The 18,877-nt window shown below is 46.8% G+C and overlaps 1 protein-coding gene across 1 annotated transcript in view; it reads right to left on the reverse strand.

Moving 5' to 3' along the window:
* Positions 1-2,533: 2,533 nt before the first annotated feature.
* The window catches only part of LRRC25 (leucine rich repeat containing 25), a 188,871-nt gene continuing 172,527 nt past the window's right edge, over positions 2,534-18,877 (reverse strand). The window contains exon 4 of the mRNA XM_068271197.1: positions 2,534-2,795. Within this exon, the coding sequence (XP_068127298.1) occupies positions 2,578-2,795 (218 nt within the window). The 3' untranslated portion in view covers positions 2,534-2,577. The remainder of the gene's footprint in view (positions 2,796-18,877) is intronic.

The following is an 18,877-nucleotide window of genomic DNA, read 5'->3' on the forward strand; positions in this document are numbered from 1 at the left end:
CGGATCTGCGGGCGATCTATTGGTGTGGGTGGGTGATCAGATTGCCAGCAAGGGGCAGGTTAGGGGCTGATTGATGGGTGGCAGTGACAGGGGGTGATTGATGGGTTGCAGTGACAGGGGGTGATTGATGGGTGATTGACAGGTGATTGACAGGTGATCAGTGGGTTATTACAGGGAAGAACAGATGTAAATATTGCACTGGCGAATTGATAAGGGGGGGTCTGAGGGCAATCTGAGCGTGTAGGCGGGTGATTGGGTGCCCGCAAGGGGCAGATTAGGGTCTGATCTGATGAGTAACAGTGACAGGTGGTGATAGGGGGTGATTGATGGGTGACTGATGGGTAATTAGTGGGTGTTTAGGGTAGAGAACAGATGTAAACACTGCACTTGGGAGGTGATCTGACGTCGGATCTGCGGGCGATCTATTGGTGTGGGTGGGTGATCAGATTGCCCGCAAGCGGCAGGTTAGGAGCTGATTGATGGGTGGCAGTGACAGGGGGTGATTGATGGGTGATTGACGGGTGATTGACAGGTGATTGACAGGTGATTTACAGGTGATCAGGGGGATAGATGCATACAGTACACAGGGTGGGAGGGGTCTGGGCGGGGGCAGTCTGGGGAGAATCTGAGGGGTGGGGGGGGTGATCAGGAGGGAGCAGGGGGCAGTTTAGGGAATAAAAAAAAATAGCGTTGACAGATAGTGACAGGGAGTGATTGATGGGTGATTAGGGGGGTGATTGGGTGCAAACAGTGGTCTGGGGGGTGGGCAGGAGGGGTCTGAGGGGTGCTGTGGGCAATCAGGGGGCGGGGGGGGAAATCAGTGTGCTTGGGTGCAGACTAGGGTGGCTGCAGCCTGCCCTGGTGGTCCCTCGGACACTGGGACCACCAGGGCAGGAGGCAGCCTGTATAATACACTTTGTATACATTACAAAGTGTATTATACACTTTGTATGCGGCGATCCGGGTGCTAGTAACCCGCCGGCGCTTCCGAACGGCTGGCGGGTTACAGCACGAGGGGGCAGAGCCAGTCCCCGGCGGAGGATCGCGTCACGGATGACGCGATAGCTCCGCCCATGCCCCTACAAGGACCGCCGCCTCTGGGCATGAGCTGGTCCTTGCGGGATCCACTTTCCGGCCGCCCCTGTGCAGTGGGCGGTCGGTAAGTGGTTAAGGCTTACTGTCCGTTTGATTTTTGATCGTTTTTTCTGATTGATTTCAATTCACTTCTTTGAGAAAATCAGATCGGTCCTATTAGAAATTATCTACCGAGACATTTATCTGCCAAAAAAAACCTCATAGTGCATTCCCAGAATAAGAATTGATGGCAGATAACATTATTACAAAGTAAACAAAGCACAGATCATATGGCTGAATGACTATCTTATGCCTGAAATCTATATGCATCTGATCCCTTTCCAATCAGATTCAGATCAAGGGTTGATGTGTTCATGTCATGTGTTCAATTTCATTTTCAGGGGTTGATGTATTCATGTTCAATTTATGTGTGTATGCCCAGCTTAAAGCCGTGTACACACAGTAGTGGAAACTTGATTAAGGCATCTCACATGAGAAAAACCGTATGCACAGGCACCTCACAGATCTGGCATACTGGCATACCGAATATCTAAATGCAACCAGAAAAAGAGCATACTGTCCTCATGCTTACCCTACCCTGCCTGCTGAAAGCCGCTAATTTGTGCACTGGCACATTTTCATTGCTACCACTTCTAAAGAAACAGTGCATATTGCTCGGCTATACCTGAAGCAACATGTCTGCATAGCTGTTATTGCCCACAATGTCACCGTAAGGATCGAGCACAATCCTTACGTGCCACACTCATTATGGTATGTATGCACCTTTTATCTACATACTCAGGCTCAATTTCTAACACTGTTAATAATTGTTACGGTAATAAGTTGTTTGGGTGCCATTTTTGGGAATGAGCATCAGGGCCTATTTAAGTGACAAGGGGGCCCCTGGGGCAAAGATAATATGTTCTCCCCCCCCCAGCAAGGCAAAGTCAGCCCCCAAGGCCCCCCTCACCCTCATGGTCTCCCCGATTGCTCCCTGGGGCCCCTCCCCAGATGTGTGGCTGCATTGTAAAAACTCACCTTTCACGGTGCACTGCTCCACCCATTCCAGTCTTCAGCCCGCTGTCTGCCTCTTCTCCATGCGGCACATGTTATTTGTAAATAACCTGCGCCGGGTCATGGAAAAGAGGCAGGCAGTGGGGATGAAGATTAAGCACGGACCGAGCAGCAAGTCAGGATAGGTAAGTTATTGCAATGCAGCTACACATCGTGCAGAGGCCCCAGGAACATGGGCGCAGTCAAAGAAAGACCACCTGGAATGGTCTGGTGGCATGGGGGCCCTGGGGCAATTGCCCTCTTTGCATTCATGGCAGCTGCCCTGATGAGTGCTGTACAATCAGAGAAGCGTGTATTCTGTGACGTATGATCATACCCTCATTGTTAGTCTGCTTACAAAAACAAAACCTGAAAATATGACAAAAAGAACAAAACTGGCAACATAAGCAATGCAACAGACAGAAGCCTACTTATTTATTATAAGAATGTTTATATAGGGATATAAATTGGTGGAGTGCCTCCAGAAAGTGTGATGGATGAGTTACTGATCAGGTAAAATGTACACATCATCTTCTTCTTCTTTGTTTGTGCTGGTGTGACTAGGCTCGCAATAGTTGTAATATACACCTTGAGTGTTGGTGTATATTGGTTGTTCACCTGCATTGACATCGCTCTCCAAATAGATATCTTCCTCCACAACGTGTTTACTGTGAATACAGAAAAAGGTGATTATGGCAGAAGTCACATAATTAAAAAAGTTAGTGTATATTTACTACATAAAATTGACCTCCTCATATTAGTCTACAGTGGTGTGAAAAACTATTTGCCCCCTTCCTGATTTCTTATTCTTTTGCATGTTTGTCACACTTAAATGTTTCTGCTCATCAAAAACCGTTAACTATTAGTCAAAGATAACATAATTGAACACAAAATGCAGTTTTAAATGATGGTTTTTATTATTTAGTGAGAAAAAAAACTCCAAATCTACATGGCCCTGTGTGAAAAAGTGATTGCCCCCCTTGTTAAAAAATAACTTAACTGTGGTTTATCACACCTGAGTTCAATTTCTGTAGTCACTCGCAGGCCAGATTACTGCCACACCTGTTTCAATCAAGAAATCACTTAAATAGGAGGTATCTGACACAGAGAAGTAGACCAAAAGCACCTCAAAAGCTAGACATCACGCCAAGATCCAAAGAAATTCAGGAACAAATGAGAACAAAAGTACTGTAATTGAGATCTATCAGTCTGGTAAAGGTTATAAAGCCATTTCTAAAACTTTGGGACTCCAGCGAACCACAGTGAGAGCCATTATCCACAAATGGCAAAAACAAGTGCAGCACCCATGGTTTGTTTGCTATAAATATATCTATAGGGGTTTTCCATTGTGTTGCCATTTTATATTGTAGTACTGTTATTCACCACAAGATGGAGCGTTTTTTTTAATCAGTACATATCTACAACATGAGGGAAGTTTCTGGAAAGGGAGAGAGAACAGGGAGGAAGAAAAAAGATGTTCTGAGCCTGATATAGAGTGCTGAGAAAAGCCCGTTTGGAACTGAGTGCTTCCCCCACTTTTCTGGAGTGTCCTGGACTCTTTCATTGGAGCCTTTTGCAGAGGACATCAGGAGAATCCTGCACTGCTTCAGACCCTGCTGCTACTGGACTGTGAGGGGGACATTTTCATCTCATCAACCGGACAAATTGCTGTTTGGGAGCTGGTCTGTACATCCTGCTGTTTACAGAATTGCATCAGCACAGCGGTAAGGGCCTGTGGCCACCTCTACATGTTAATGCAGTACTGGGTCATTAGATGGAGAGACTGCCACTCTCTAGGAACTGAAACTGTTTAGGACTTAGGCTCAACAGTACTGCTCATCAGACTCTGGGAGTTATTGTTCCACCATCTCAGTGAGGAGTTTCTTCATAACACAGTGCATATAACTTTCTTGGTTTCAAACGAGCTCCAACAGGGCCCCAACGTTAAGACTTAATAGCAACTGGCCAGTGAACAGGGTAGATTAATAGTCATTTTTATAGATTGCTAATAAGCCTGTTTAGATCACATTATTATTATAACTAATTTGCTTACTGCAGTTGTCATTGCTTTCATATTGCATTGAATTGTTGCAAATATTGCATTCCCTCATTGAATATTGAAATGTGATATCTTTCACTGTTTATATACTGTACTGTGAGACCTGTTATATTATTTTTCTTGCTGAGACTAGGGACCTCAGTTCAGAATACATCTTATTGTTTCTGCTACCTTGGCGTGTGGGGTGTTCACAATTCTCTGGGCTGAAGAATATTGCAGGAAGAAGGTAGGAGAACCCAAATCATATTCAGCAGGCCTGCAAGGGTTTGTTACACGTGGGGGCTTTCGTCCAGGATCCTCCTAGCTTTCCTGTGCCAATATGTCAGCACCCACAGCCTCCAACCAGTGCATGAAGATGGATGCAGAGAGTGTCACCAAGTGGTGTGTACAACATCACGCAAAACCAGAACTGTGTAGAGCATTGAACTTCCCTGGTCAAGATTGGGAAGAGAGCCAAATTCGTCAGTTTATTACTTCTTTCACTCCTGACAATCGAGGTTTTATACTGAGCTGTGAAAAAGACGATTCAAACATGTATGCTTTGATAGAATGGCGAGATACAATCCCACTGTGTTTTCAAGCACAGAAAGTGTTCCTTCCCAGTGGCACAGAAGTTACAGTGGTCGTTCCGCAGTGCTCAGTCAGTCCTGCAGAGGGCGATTCAGCTCAAGATGTTTCAGTGCCTCCTGGAGATACACAAGCCAAATTCTATACTGATTTTGGGAAAATGGTGGAGTGCTGCTTAAAGATTTCTAATAGCACCACTAGTCATGGGTACAGAAAATTACGATTTTTCTCAGGAAAAATACCTACCCCAACTGGCGAGGAGGACTTTGAAACCTGGGTAGATCAAGCCACTCATGCCTTAGAAGAATGGGATGTGTCAGATTCCGAGAAGAGACAGAGAGTAATTGAGAGCTTGCGGGGACCCGCTGCAGAAGTGATCAGAAACCTAAAAAGAAGTAAGCAAGATTGTACTGTTGAAGAATACCTAGAGGCTCTACATGAGGTTTTTGGTCGAGTTGAAGAGTCAGAAGATCTACTACACTTATTCAAACACACCTATCAAGGGGATGAAGAGAGGTTATCTGAATACATTGTGCGGCTGGACAAAATCATGCAGCAGATCATTCTAAAGAAGGGGATACAGCCAGGGAAAGCTGATGAAGCGTTATTACAGCAAGTTTTACATGGAGCCAGACCAATAGACCCCATAATGTGGAAGCTCCAAATTAGGGATCGAACAGGAGTGCTGAGTTACCCCAAGTTAATTAAGGAAGTCAGGAAAGAAGAAGCTTTACTAGGTGAGAAGTCACAGAGAGTTTCTCTAAAACCGGGACTGAGATACAGAAAAGAGGAGGCTTCTGTGTATTCTGCTCATGTGAATCCTTGTACTGCTGGGAAAGAAGAAGATAGCGATAAGATGGATACTCTGATCAAAACTATGACTCAGATGATGCACACGGTAACTCAAGCAGTCACCGATCTTCAGACAACTGTAGTCAATCTGACAACTGCAAGTCAGACACCTATGTCTACAGTACCTCCACATGATAGAACATCTAGATATATTGGAAGGTGTTTTAACTGCGGGGAAAGTGGGCACTACCAAGCAAGATGCCCAAGGTCAAGGCATGCATCCAGAGAAATGGAAGAGGTCGTTCATAAACAGCAAGAAAGACGGCAACAGGGAAACTTCAGTGGGCCCCGGTAAAGGAGCAACCTGGGTGCCTGGAAACATCAGTCAGCTCCAAATCTGAACATAACATTTACAAGAAGAGAGGACTCAACTTACCCATTAAGCTTGAACCCCAAACTAAAAACATTTGGCAAAAAGATCAGCACCCCTCATCCGTTTCTTTATCACAGGAAAAGCGCTCTCATCAATCCAGAAAGCTCAAGAATAAACTTAAAGTCACTGTTAAGCCTACTATACCAGCTGCTCAGTCTTCAATACCAAAATTTCCTTCTGGATTGGTAGGACCTTCTCCAGTAGTTCCGGTGCAAATAGAAGGAATCTATACTCGAGCCCTGTTGGACTCTGGCGCTCAAGTGACCTTGTTATATCGGGACTTTTATGACAAATACCTGAGTCATTTGCCTCTCAAAGAACTTCAGGAGTTGGAGATCTGGGGGATAGGAGAAAAGCAGTTTCCTTATGATGGATATATTACAATCACTCTGGAATTTGATCCTACAGTAGTCGGACACCCAGGAACTTTTGAAACATTGGCTATTGTGTGTGCACGACCTCCAGGCTCTTTAAACAGCTCCATAATAATGGGAACTACTACTGATTTGGTGAGAAGAATTTTGGCACCCATTGCATCTTGTTATGATCTGCCCCCAGAGTCGGTGCACCCTCTGTTGAGACAAGCTTATCAGCGCTTGGTTCAAGAGTCGAAAGCCCCAGAAGAAGGTGTAGGCAAGTTATGGCGACTTGGAACCAGGGAGCATACTTTACAGCCTGGGGAAGTGACCTTTCTTAAGGCATCAGTAAGGTTAAACCGGAAACAACCAGGATCACACGTGTTGTTGGAAGGAGTTCCTGGTCGAGAAGAAGCATCTGGAATAGAGTTAGTACCAGAAGTGGTTACTACGAAAGCTCTGGAAAGAAGCCAAGGACAAGTCACTATAAGCATTCGCAACACTTCTTCTTCTCCACGGAAGCTCAAGTCAAGGATGCTGTTAGGACAAGTGCATGCAGCCACTCCTATTTCACCCTCTGTTTCAGTGGGGGGAGAGAAGACTGCTGATGAGTTGCATGATGACTATTTTTACCCTGCTGACTCCCCAATTCCAGAAGAGTGGAAGATTAGACTTCAAACAATGCTGTTAGAACACCGCAGATTGTTCTCAAAGAATGAGTATGATGTAGGGTGTGCGAAGAGTGCAGACCACCGCATCAGGCTGACAGATGATAAGCCATTCAGAGAGAGATCACGGCGAGTTCCCTTGGGAGACTTGGAAGACCTTAGGGAACAGATAGCAGAGTTAAAACGTGCTGGAGTCATCAGAGAATCAAGAAGCCCCTATGCCTCCCCTATTGTTGTTGTCCGAAAGAAAAATGGTTCCATTAGAATGTGCATCGATTACCGAACCCTTAACAGCCGCACTATCCCAGATCAATACACAACGCCTCGCATAGAAGATGCATTGCAGTGCCTTACTGGTGCCAGGTGGTTCAGTGTGTTAGACTTACGTAGTGGGTATTACCAAATACCTATGCACCCTGATGATCGGGAAAGGACAGCGTTCATCTGCCCTGTGGGATTCTTTGAATGGAACAGAATGCCTCAAGGGTTATCAGGTGCCCCAGCAACATTTCAGAGACTGATGGAGAAGACAGTAGGAGATATGAATTTGCTAGAGGTCCTGGTATATCTTGATGATGTGATTGTGTTTGGGAAGACTCTAGAGGAACATGAGCACAGGCTGAAGAAAGTATTAGACCGTCTTCAGAAAGAGGGGCTCAAGCTTTCTTTAGAAAAGTGCCAGTTTTGCTTACCCTCAGTCACCTATCTTGGACATGTTGTTTCATCAGAAGGAGTGGCCACAGATTCGAAGAAGGTGGAGGCAGTAACCACTTGGCCTAGACCTCACAACATTACAGAACTGTGATCCTTTTTGGGGTTCTGCTCATATTACCGGTGCTTTGTGGAAGGATTTGCTAAGGTAGCTCGACCTTTAAATGAGCTTCTACAAAGTGATTCTGAAGAGAAGAGATTTTCAAGAGCTATTCTGCCTAAAAGGTCCAAGGAGTCTATCCAGGAGAGGTGGACAGAAGAGTGTGAGTCAGCCTTTCAGCAACTGAAGTGGAACTTGACACATGCACCTGTGCTGGCCTACGCTGATCCATCCAAGCCTTATGAACTACATGTCGATGCCAGTCGGGATGGACTCGGAGGAGTACTGTACCAAGAGTCAAATGGTCAGCTGCGACCAGTGGCCTATGTTAGCAGAAGTCTGACTCCTTCGGAGAAGAATTACCCAACTCACAAGTTGGAGTTCTTGGCATTAAAGTGGGTCGTGGTGGACAAACTAAGGGATTATCTCTATGGTGCAGAGTTTGAAGTGAAAACAGACAACAATCCCCTTACTTACCTTCTCACTACTGCCAAATTGGATGCTACTGGGCATCGTTGGTTAGCTGCTCTGGCTGAGTTCCGTTTCAGTCTTAAATATAGGCCCGGAGTGGGCAACCAGGACGCTGATGCCTTATCCAGAAGACCATATGAGACACAGTCAACTAATGAGAAATGGACACGGCTCACACCAGAAGGAGTACAAGCCGTATGTCAAGGAGTTGAGAACCAAGGTGCAAGGGCAGGGGTAGCTGAAAACATTGCAGTAAGAGCTGCTAGTGTTCCAGACCTGTACTGCAATTTGGCTAGAGTTCAGGCCACTAATCTACCCTCGCTCACTAGACAAGATCTGCGGAATGACCAGTATAATGATCCTTTATGTCAGCTAGTCCTCAAATCTTTGAAGAGTCAAAAACCAGAGATGTTAAAGACTGCTACTACAGAGGGAGCAAGGCTTTTGTATAAGGAGTGGAACCGTCTTCAGCTACGAGATGGATTAGTTTATCGTCGGGCACCTGCTGATAATTCAGAAGAGAAGTGGCAGTTGATGCCTCCTGAGAAACATCGGAACACTGTATTAGTTGCTTTGCATGATGATCATGGACACCTAGGTGTGGAACGCACACTAAGTCTCATACGAGATCGATTCTATTGGCCCTGCATGAGAAGAGAGATAGAAGAATACTGTCATTCATGTATAAGGTGCATTCAGCGAAAGACCCTGCCTGTCCGGGCTGCCCCGATGGGCCATCTCCAGAGCCAGGGACCAATGGATCTCGTATGCATGGATTTCCTGTGTTTGGAGCCTGATAGAGGAGGATATAGCAATATTTTAGTTGTTACTGACCACTTCACTCGGTATGCTCAGGCGTTTCCTACAAAAGATCAGAAGGCCACAACCGTTGCAAAAGTGCTGGTGGAAAAGTACTTTGTCCATTATGGGTTACCCAGAAAACTCCATTCTGATCAAGGAAGAGACTTTGAGAGCAAGATGATTAGAGAACTTCTAACAATGTTAGGGGTACAGAAGTCTCGAACAACCCCCTACCACCCTCAAGGGGATCCTCAACCTGAGAGATTTAACCGTTCACTTCTAGACATGTTGGGTACTCTTTCTCAAGAACAGAAACAACACTGGAGTCACCACGTAGCCACTATTGTTCATGCATACAATAGCACGAAAAATGATGCCACAGGATATTCCCCTTACTTACTCATGTTCGGGCGAGAAGCTCGTCTTCCTGTGGATTTAGCTTTTGGGACATCAGCTGATGACACTTCCGCTGCATCTCATAAAGGTTATGTTGATCGACTGAGAAAGAGTCTAAAAAATGCTTTTGATCAGGCCCAAGCTACTGCTGATATCCGGGCTCAACAAAACAAGAACAGATATGATCTAAAGGTTCGTGTTCATGATTTAAAGCCAGGAGACAGAGTCCTACTGCGCAACTTAGGTATACCAGGGAAACATAAATTGGCTGATAGGTGGAGTCAGAATCCCTACATTGTTTGTGCACAACTCCCTGGCCTTCCTGTTTACCAGATCCGTCCAGAGAATAAGGTGGGCCCCATTAAGACATGGCATAGAAACCATCTACTACCTATTGAAGAAGCTGTTCGAGTACCTCCAGCCATTCAGCCTACAATCAATCGGAGAGTTCCATTAACCAGGTCGAAAACACTGCACAGGCGGCTACCTACAACTTCTGGTTCCGTTGCAGTTGAAGAAGGATTATCTGAAGGAGAAGAAGAGGAGGACTGGCACTTTGACCTGAGGGACAGTTGGTTGTGGACAGATGAAAACTCAGAACTTATATCAACAATACACAGGGAAGCTCTTAGCCCACTGCGAGCTGAGGCTCCAGAGTTCATACCTCAGGCCCCTGGGGCAGTGTGTTCACAAGCTACTGAACAAGAAGTGGAAGAGAACAACCTATCTGCAGTGAGCTCTTTGAGGTTCGAACAAATAAACCAAGAGGAAGAACACTCTCTAGCTCCAGAGTCTGGGGAAGGTAGTCCTGCCTTGCCTACCATTTCAACTCAAGTAGACAACGCTACACCTAATATCAGTGGGGAGAGAGAGCCCTGCACACAGAGAGAGCGACGCCATGTACGGCCTCCTCAAAGGTTGACTTACAATACGATGGGATGCAATTCAGAAGAACCTGTCCTCACAGCCCATCGGAATGTTAATGCATCTTTCCTGAAAACTGCTGAACAAATGAAGTGCCCACTTTTGCTGACACCCAACACGCCATGGTGGGAGGTCCCTATTTGTACATCATATTTAAATAACCACTATTTAGTTCTTGTGAATGGTTATTAAGTTACCATAGTATTTATTGTTATAAATTGTTTCTTTGGGGACCAAAGTTGTTTAGTGGGGGGAGAGTGTAGCACCCATGGTTTGTTTGCTATAAATATATCTATAGGGGTTTTCCATTGTGTTGCCATTTTATATTGTAGTACTGTTATTCACCACAAGATGGAGCGTTTTTTTTAATCAGTACATATCTACAACACGAGGGAAGTTTCTGGAAAGGGAGAGAGAACAGGGAGGAAGAAAAAAGATGTTCTGAGCCTGATATAGAGTGCTGAGAAAAGCCCCTTTGGAACTGAGTGCTTCCCCCACTTTTCTGGAGTGTCCTGGACTCTTTCATTGGAGCCTTTTGCAGAGGACATCAGGAGAATCCTGCACTGCTTCAGACCCTGCTGCTACTGGACTGTGAGGGGGACATTTTCATCTCATCAACCAGACAAATTGCTGTTTGGGAGCTGGTCTGTACATCCTGCTGTTTACAGAATTGCATCAGCACAGCGGTAAGGGCCTGTGGCCACCTCTACATGTTAATGCAGTACTGGGTCATTAGATGGAGAGACTGCCACTCTCTAGGAACTGAAACTGTTTAGGACTTAGGCTCAACAGTACTGCTCATCAGACTCTGGGAGTTATTGTTCCACCATCTCAGTGAGGAGTTTCTTCATAACACAGTGCATATAACTTTCTTGGTTTCAAACGAGCTCCAACAGGGCCCCAACGTTAAGACTTAATAGCAACTGGCCAGTGAACAGGGTAGATTAATAGTCATTTTTATAGATTGCTAATAAGCCTGTTTAGATCACATTATTATTATAACTAATTTGCTTACTGCAGTTGTCATTGCTTTCATATTGCATTGAATTGTTGCAAATATTGCATTCCCTCATTGAATATTGAAATGTGATATCTTTCACTGTTTATATACTGTACTGTGAGACCTGTTATATTATTTTTCTTGCTGAGACTAGGGACCTCAGTTCAGAATACATCTTATTGTTTCTGCTACCTTGGCGTGTGGGGTGTTCACAATTCTCTGGGCTGAAGAATATTGCAGGAAGAAGGTAGGAGAACCCAAATCATATTCAGCAGCCCTGCAAGGGTTTGTTACACATGGAACAGTGAAGAACCTTCCCAGGAGTGGCCGGCCGACCAAAATTACCCCAAGAACGCGGAGAAAACTCATCCGAGAGGCCACAAAAGACCCCAGGACAACATCTAAAGAACTGCAGGCCTCACTTGCCTCAATTAAGGTCAGTGTTCATGACTCCACCATAAGAAAGAGACTGGGCAAAAACAGACTGCATGGCAGATATCCAAGGCGCAAACCACTTTTAAGCAAAAAGAACATTAAGGCTCGTCTCAATTTTGCTAAAAAAAAACATCTCAATGATTGCCAAGACTTGTGGAAAAATACCTTGTGGACCGCTGAGACAAAAGTTGAACTTTTTGGAAGGTGCGTATCCTGTTAAATCTGTCGTAGAAGTACCACAGCATCTCAGCAAAAGAACATCATACCAACAGTAAAATATGGTGGTGGTAGTGTGATGGTCTGGGGTTGTTTTGCTGCTTCAGGACCTGGAAGGCTTGCTGTGATAGATGGAACCATGAATTCTACTGTCTACCAAAAAATCCTGAAGGAGAATGTCCGGCCATCTGTTCGTCAACTCAAGCTGAAGTGATCTTGGGTGCTGCAGCAGGACAATGACCCAAAAGACACCAGCAAATCCACCTCTGAATGGCTGAAGAAAAACAAAATGAAGACTTTGGAGTGGCCTAATCAAAGCCCTGACCTGAATCCTATTGAGATGTTGTGGCATGACCTTAAAAAGGCAGTTCATGCTAGAAAAACCCTCAAATAAAGCTGAATTACAACCAGGGCCGGATTTGTACTTTTTACCGCCCTAGGCCAACTATCACCAGCCGCCCCATGACCAACAGCAATTCCCCCCCTCTCCCCAACACTGCCAATCTCTGCCCCTGTCCTTTTTTGAAGTGAAGTAGTGAACCAGAACTCATTTTTTAAAACTTGTGTACCCATTATCAGGTTCAAGAGTAGTTGTTTCACATAGATCCCATAACTATCTGACTGATTCCTCAGTGTGATTACAGCAGAGCGCTCCTTCTCCTTCTCCTCCTACCTAGTTTTTCTAGTGATGCATCAGCCACATAAATGGATCTGGTCTCTGAAGTTTTCCATTGGCCTGAAGACTGTCTGTGACGAGTCACTGTGACAAGAGCATGTTCAGGCCAATGGAAAACTGCATAGATCAGGTCCATTTATATGTGATGAATCAGCCATGTCACTGGGAAGGAGGCTATAGACATCTCACTTTAAATGTTGCCCTTTGCTGCAGCCAAACACCTCCCTACACACACAGAGCATCATGGGGCCCCAGTGCAGTACCACTGCATGGCCTATTTCCACCACAGCCCTACTTATAAAGGAATACCTGGGGAGGGGGAAGTGCCCTGGGAAGATCAGATCCAGCTCCCAGCAGTCTATCAGATCCTTTGCTTTACTTCTGATTCTCTCCATGGTGCCGCTTTTACATCCAAAAGATCCAGCTACTGCACATGTACGGGCCTGTCTGCACACCTACTCGATCATGCCTTTTGGCCAGGAGTGGTTTGCAAATGCTCCTGGCTATGGGGGCGTGATTGAGGAGGCACCCAGATAGGCCCACGCATGTGCAGTAGCATTCGACACTGGGTGACTATCAGATGTTTTGGAGGGGCCAGTGGTACTCTGGAGGAGGTCCGAATTACAGCAAGTTAAGGCCTGGAAGAAGCCCCAGGGAAGAAAATCTGAACCAGCCCAAATCCGTGTTCATTTAAAGTGAGCCCTTCGCTGCAGCCTAACCCTTCTTCCCCACCGACCCCCCTTCAGCCAGAACCCCCCCTCTCCCCTCCATTAAACATGCCTTAAAGGAAACCTAAACTGAAAGGAGTGTAGAATCTGTCATATTCATTACTTTTAAAAAAGATCAGTTGTTTCTAGTGCAAAGTTTTAGCCTGAGTATATAGTCACACAACTGCAGCCAGTGAAAGCAGATGGGAGTAAGAAAACCTGGTCTGCATGCTTGTTATACCTGAACATAATATCTAAAGAACAGATAAAACAACACAACAGCCAGGGACATGTTAAAAACAGACAGACCTCTGCCAGGCGCGGAGCTAGGGGGGGTCGGGGTAGGACAAGTGCCCCGGGGCGCCGGGTCCCCAAGGGCGCCCAGCTGAGCTTCGTTTTTTTTTTTTTTTTTTTTGCGGCGGAGGGGAGCAGCGCAGAGAAGAGAGAGCTGTGCGGACGGTGGGGAAGGGGGGCCATCTCCCCCCTCCTTCCCTCACCTTAGGTGCTCTCTCTCTCCCTCGCTGTCCCCTCCAATGTCTGTCCGGTGGCTGGCAGCGGCGGGCGGAACTCACCTCCGTCTCGCTCCAGCGCCGGCCGGCAGCCGGAAGTTCGGGTGCGCAGCCGCTGCTCTGGTCTGGACCAGACCAGAGTAGCGGCAGATCCATCCGGCGCTGCGACGAGACGGAGGTAAGTTCCGCCCGCCGCTGCCAGCCTGAGCCACCGGACAGACATTGGAGGGGACAGCGAGGGAGAGAGAGCAGCTCTTCTCTGCGTTGCTCCCCTCCTGCTGGGGAGGGGGACACCTGGCTACCTACTCTGGGCACATATACCCCTGGCTACTGGCTACCTACTCTGGGCACATATACCCCTGGCTACCTACTCTGGGCACATATACCCCTGGCTACCTACTCTGGGCACATATACCCCTGGCTACTGGCTACCTACTCTGGGCACATATACCCCTGGCTACCTACTCTGGGCACATATACCCCTGGCTACCTACTCTGGGCACATATACCCCTGGCTACCTACTCTGGGCACATATACCCCTGCCTACATATATTGGGCACATATACCCGTAACTACATATACTGGGCATATACCCCTGGCTACCTACTCTGGCCACATATAACCCTGGCTACCTACTCTGGGCACATATACCCCTGCCTACATATAATGGGCACATATACCCCTAACTACATATACTGGGCATATACCCCTGGCTACCTACTCTGGGCACATATACCCCTGCCTACATATATTGGGCACATATACCCGTAACTACATATACTGGGCATATACCCCTGGCTACCTACCCTGGGCACCTATACCCCTGGCTACCTACTCTGGGCACCTATACCCCTGGCTACCTACTCTGGGCACCTATACCCCTGGCTACCTACTCTGGGCACCTATACCCCTGGCTACCTACTCTGGGCACCTATACCCCTGGCTACCTACTCTGGGCACCTATACCCCTGGCTACCTACTCTGGGCACCTATACCCCTGGCTACCTACTCTGGGCACATATACCCCTGGCTACCTACTCTGGGCACATATACCCCTGGCTACATATACTGGGCATATATACCCCTGGCTACATATACTGGGCATATATACCCCTGCCTACATATATTGGGCATATATACCCCTGGCTACATATACTGGGCATATATACCCCCTGGCTACGTGGACTGGGCATATATACCCCCTGGCTACATATACTGGGCATATATACCCCTGGCTACATATACTGGGCATATATACCCCCTGGCTACATATACTGGGCATATATACCCCCTGGCTACATATACTTGGCATATATACCCCTGGCTACATATACTGGGCATATATACCCCTGCCTATATATACTGGGCATATATACCCCCTGCCTACATATATTGGGCATATATACCCCTGGCTACATATACTGGGCATATATACCCCCTGGCTATGTGGACTGGGCATATATACCCCCTGGCTACATATACTGGGCATATATACCCCTGGCTACATATACTGGGCACATATACGCCTGACTATATATACTGGGCACATATTATTCTCCTGGCTACATATACTGGGCATATATACCACTGGCTACATATACTGGGCACATATACCTCTGGCTACATATACTGGGCACACATACCCCTGCCTACATATACTGGGCACATATACCCCTGGCTACCTGTTCTGTGGACATCTCTACCCCTGGTTACCTGTTCTGGGGACATCTATACCGCTGGCCACCTATTCTGGGGACATCTATACTGCTGGCCACCTATTCTGGGGACAACTATAGACCTGGGGCTACCTATTTTTGGGGAACCACGTCAGATTGAGTGTATTTTGGAGAACTGCTGCCAGGTGAGAGGTGTCTACCATATTAAGGGGGCATTCTACCTATTTATGTGAAATGCTGTCTATTTATGTGACTCATGACTGCTGAATTTGTCTTTTTGGGGGCCTCATGGTTACTGAATTTGTCTTGTTGGGGGCCTCATGATTTGTTGGGGGCCTCAAGATCGCTGAATTTGTCTTGTTGGGGGCCTCATGATTGCTAAATTTTTCTTGTTGGGGGCCTCATGATTGCTGAGTTGGTTATGTTGGGGGCCTCATGATTGCTGAATTTGTCTTGATGGGGGGGCTCATGATTGCTGAATTTGTCTTGGAACATGCTGGAAGGTACATACTGAGGGAGGGTGGGTGAGCGTGAGCCTGCTAACCTCCATATACATTCGGCTCCACCCATAACCACGCCCACATTTATTATGTGACCACGCCCCTTTTTGGCGCGGCGCAACCTTGGCTTTGGGGGGGCGCATTAATAGTCTTTGTCCCCGGGCGCTGAAAATCCTAGCTACGCCTCTGAGTCCTCTGCCCCGAGTCCCTGGCAATTCCCTCACACCCCCCACACCATTCCAGCACAGGCAGACTGCTAATACCATACACTCACCCACATGCACACAGTTAGTTCCATTTGCAGAGCGTCCCTCTCAGCAGATGTGGAGAAGATAAGCCTGACGCTCTGGTCTCCTCCTCGTGAAGCTTCAGGGGGCGGGGAGGTGAAGCCAACAAATCACCAGCCAAAACACCAGCCAGTCTGGATTGAAAATGGAGATGCATGGATGCTGCCCTGCACGTCTGTGTGCGCTATCCTTGCTGACTGCTTGCGTTCTTGAAGTAATCCCGAAGAGGGAGGCCCCATCTGTGTGTGCCTCTGTGCATTTGGACTGGTCCATGGGCTTCCGATGCACCTCTGCATCCTAACGCTGTCTCTTAGCAGCTTCCCTGCCTCGCCACCGCGGAGTTCCTTCTTCCCCCTGCCGCTGCCTACCACGTGTGCTTTCATCCCCATTAGCTTGTTAATCACACATGCCTGCCTCACTTCCTGCAGCCGCCGCTGCTGCTATCTGTAAACTTATTCCGGGGCGACTCTAGAAGGACCAGGTCTGACTGCCTCTTGCTGGCTGCTGCTACCATCTGCAGTGTGGAGGAGTCAGGACTGAATCGGAATAATATTTAGTGCGGTCGGTGATCTTGTTTGCTGTATACAAATGCCTCCTGCCCATCAGCCGCCCTACACAAAGTTGATTTTTCTGCCGCCCTAGGCCATGGCCAAGTGGCCTAGCCAGAAATCCGGCCCTGATTACAACAATTCTGCAAAGATGAGTGGGCCAAAGTTCCTCCAGAGCGCTGTAAAAGACTTGTTGCAAGTTATCGCAAACTCTTGATTGCAGTTATTGCTGCTAAGGGTGGCCCAACCAGTTATTAGGTTCAGGGGGCAATTTCTTTTTCACACAGGGCCATGTAGGTTTTAAGTTTTTTTTTCTCACTAAATAATAAAAACCATCATTTAAAGCTGCGTTTTGTGTTCAATTATGTTATCTTTGACTAATAGTTAACGGTTTTTATATATATATATATATATATATATACACCACTGTATGTATATATATATATATATATATATATATATATATATATATATATATATATATATATATATATATATATATGTAATGATGGTCAGAGCAGATGTCTTGTTTCAGGTCTGGATTTGAAGGAAAAGGTCATGGATATTGTAAGTTGTTGCACATTTCCAACAACCTTATCCTGCAGATTAGTATGGGATACAGGGCTGGTGTGTATTGGGAGAAGGGTGGGCCTTACACGCCACTCCTCCAAGTCCAGGCCTGAATCTGTCAGCCGGAGGGTTAATGAACTCACCTGTGGGCATTTGCATAAGTACATGCATCAGTCATGTGGAGCAAGCAGGCTCCGGAAAGGCTGTGTAGCCGAGAGGGCTGCCAGGCCTGTAGCAGCAGGGAAGCTGCTGATGCAGAAGTGCTGGAGGGGAGTTGGATTCCAGTACTGGTAAACCAGGAGAAGCCTGGAAAAAGGTGAGTGGCCCAGGACTGCCATTAGGCCCGTGGCAGGGTGTCACTCACGAGCCAGTGTGGCTGCAGAAGGTCGTATATTTTTGTGCTGTGCCTACAGTGTGTTTATTGAATACCCAGAGAGTTTTATTTTGTTGCTGTTTAAGGACACTGTTTGACTGACAATAAAGCTGGATTGTTTTATTTTTACTGGCTGGTGTGTTGTGTCTCTTGATGCTGCTGACCTACTCTACCAATGAGTTAAAACCCCCAGAATATCTATATCTATCTATCTATCTATCTATCTATCTATCTATCTATCTATCTATCTATCCAGTGGCGTACCTAGGGCATTTGGCACCCGGTGCTGGGTATTAAAAGACACCCCCCCCCTCCTAAAAAATGGGCGTGGCCACAACATGCGGCGTGCTTCGCAGCAAAAAATGGGCGTGGTCATGACCAGATGAGGGCGGAGCTAACTGTATTTTAAAGTATTAGCTAGTATAGTTGCCCCCAGTATAGCTAGTACAGTTTCCCCCAGTATAGCTGCCCCCAGTGGAGCTAGTATAGTTGCCCCCAGTGGAGCTAGTATAGTTGCCCCCAGTATAGCTAGTATATTTGCCCCCAGTGTAGCTAGTATATTTGCCCCCAGTATAGCTGCCCCCAGTATAGCTAGTATAGCTGCCCCCAGTATAGCTAGTTTAGTTGCCCCCAGTATAGCTAGTTTAGTTGCCCCCAGTATAGCTAGTTTAGTTGCCCCCAGTATAGCTAGTATAGCTGCCCCCAGTATCGCTAGTATAGCTGCCCCCAGTATCGCAAGTATAGCTGCCCCCCAGTATAGCTGGCCCCAGTATAGCTGCCCCCAGTATAGCTAGTATAGCTGCCCCCCAGTATAGCTAGTATAGCTGCCCCCCCCAGTATAGCTAGTATAGCTGCCCCCCCCCAGTATAGCTAGTATAGCTGCCCCCAGTATAGCTGGCCCCAGTATAGCTAGTATAGCTGGCCCCAGTATAGCTAGTATAGCTGCCCCCAGTATAGCTAGTATAGCTGCCCCT

The sequence above is a fragment of the Hyperolius riggenbachi genome, chromosome 1, assembly GCF_040937935.1.
Source record: "Hyperolius riggenbachi isolate aHypRig1 chromosome 1, aHypRig1.pri, whole genome shotgun sequence".
NCBI lineage: Eukaryota > Metazoa > Chordata > Amphibia > Anura > Hyperoliidae > Hyperolius > Hyperolius riggenbachi.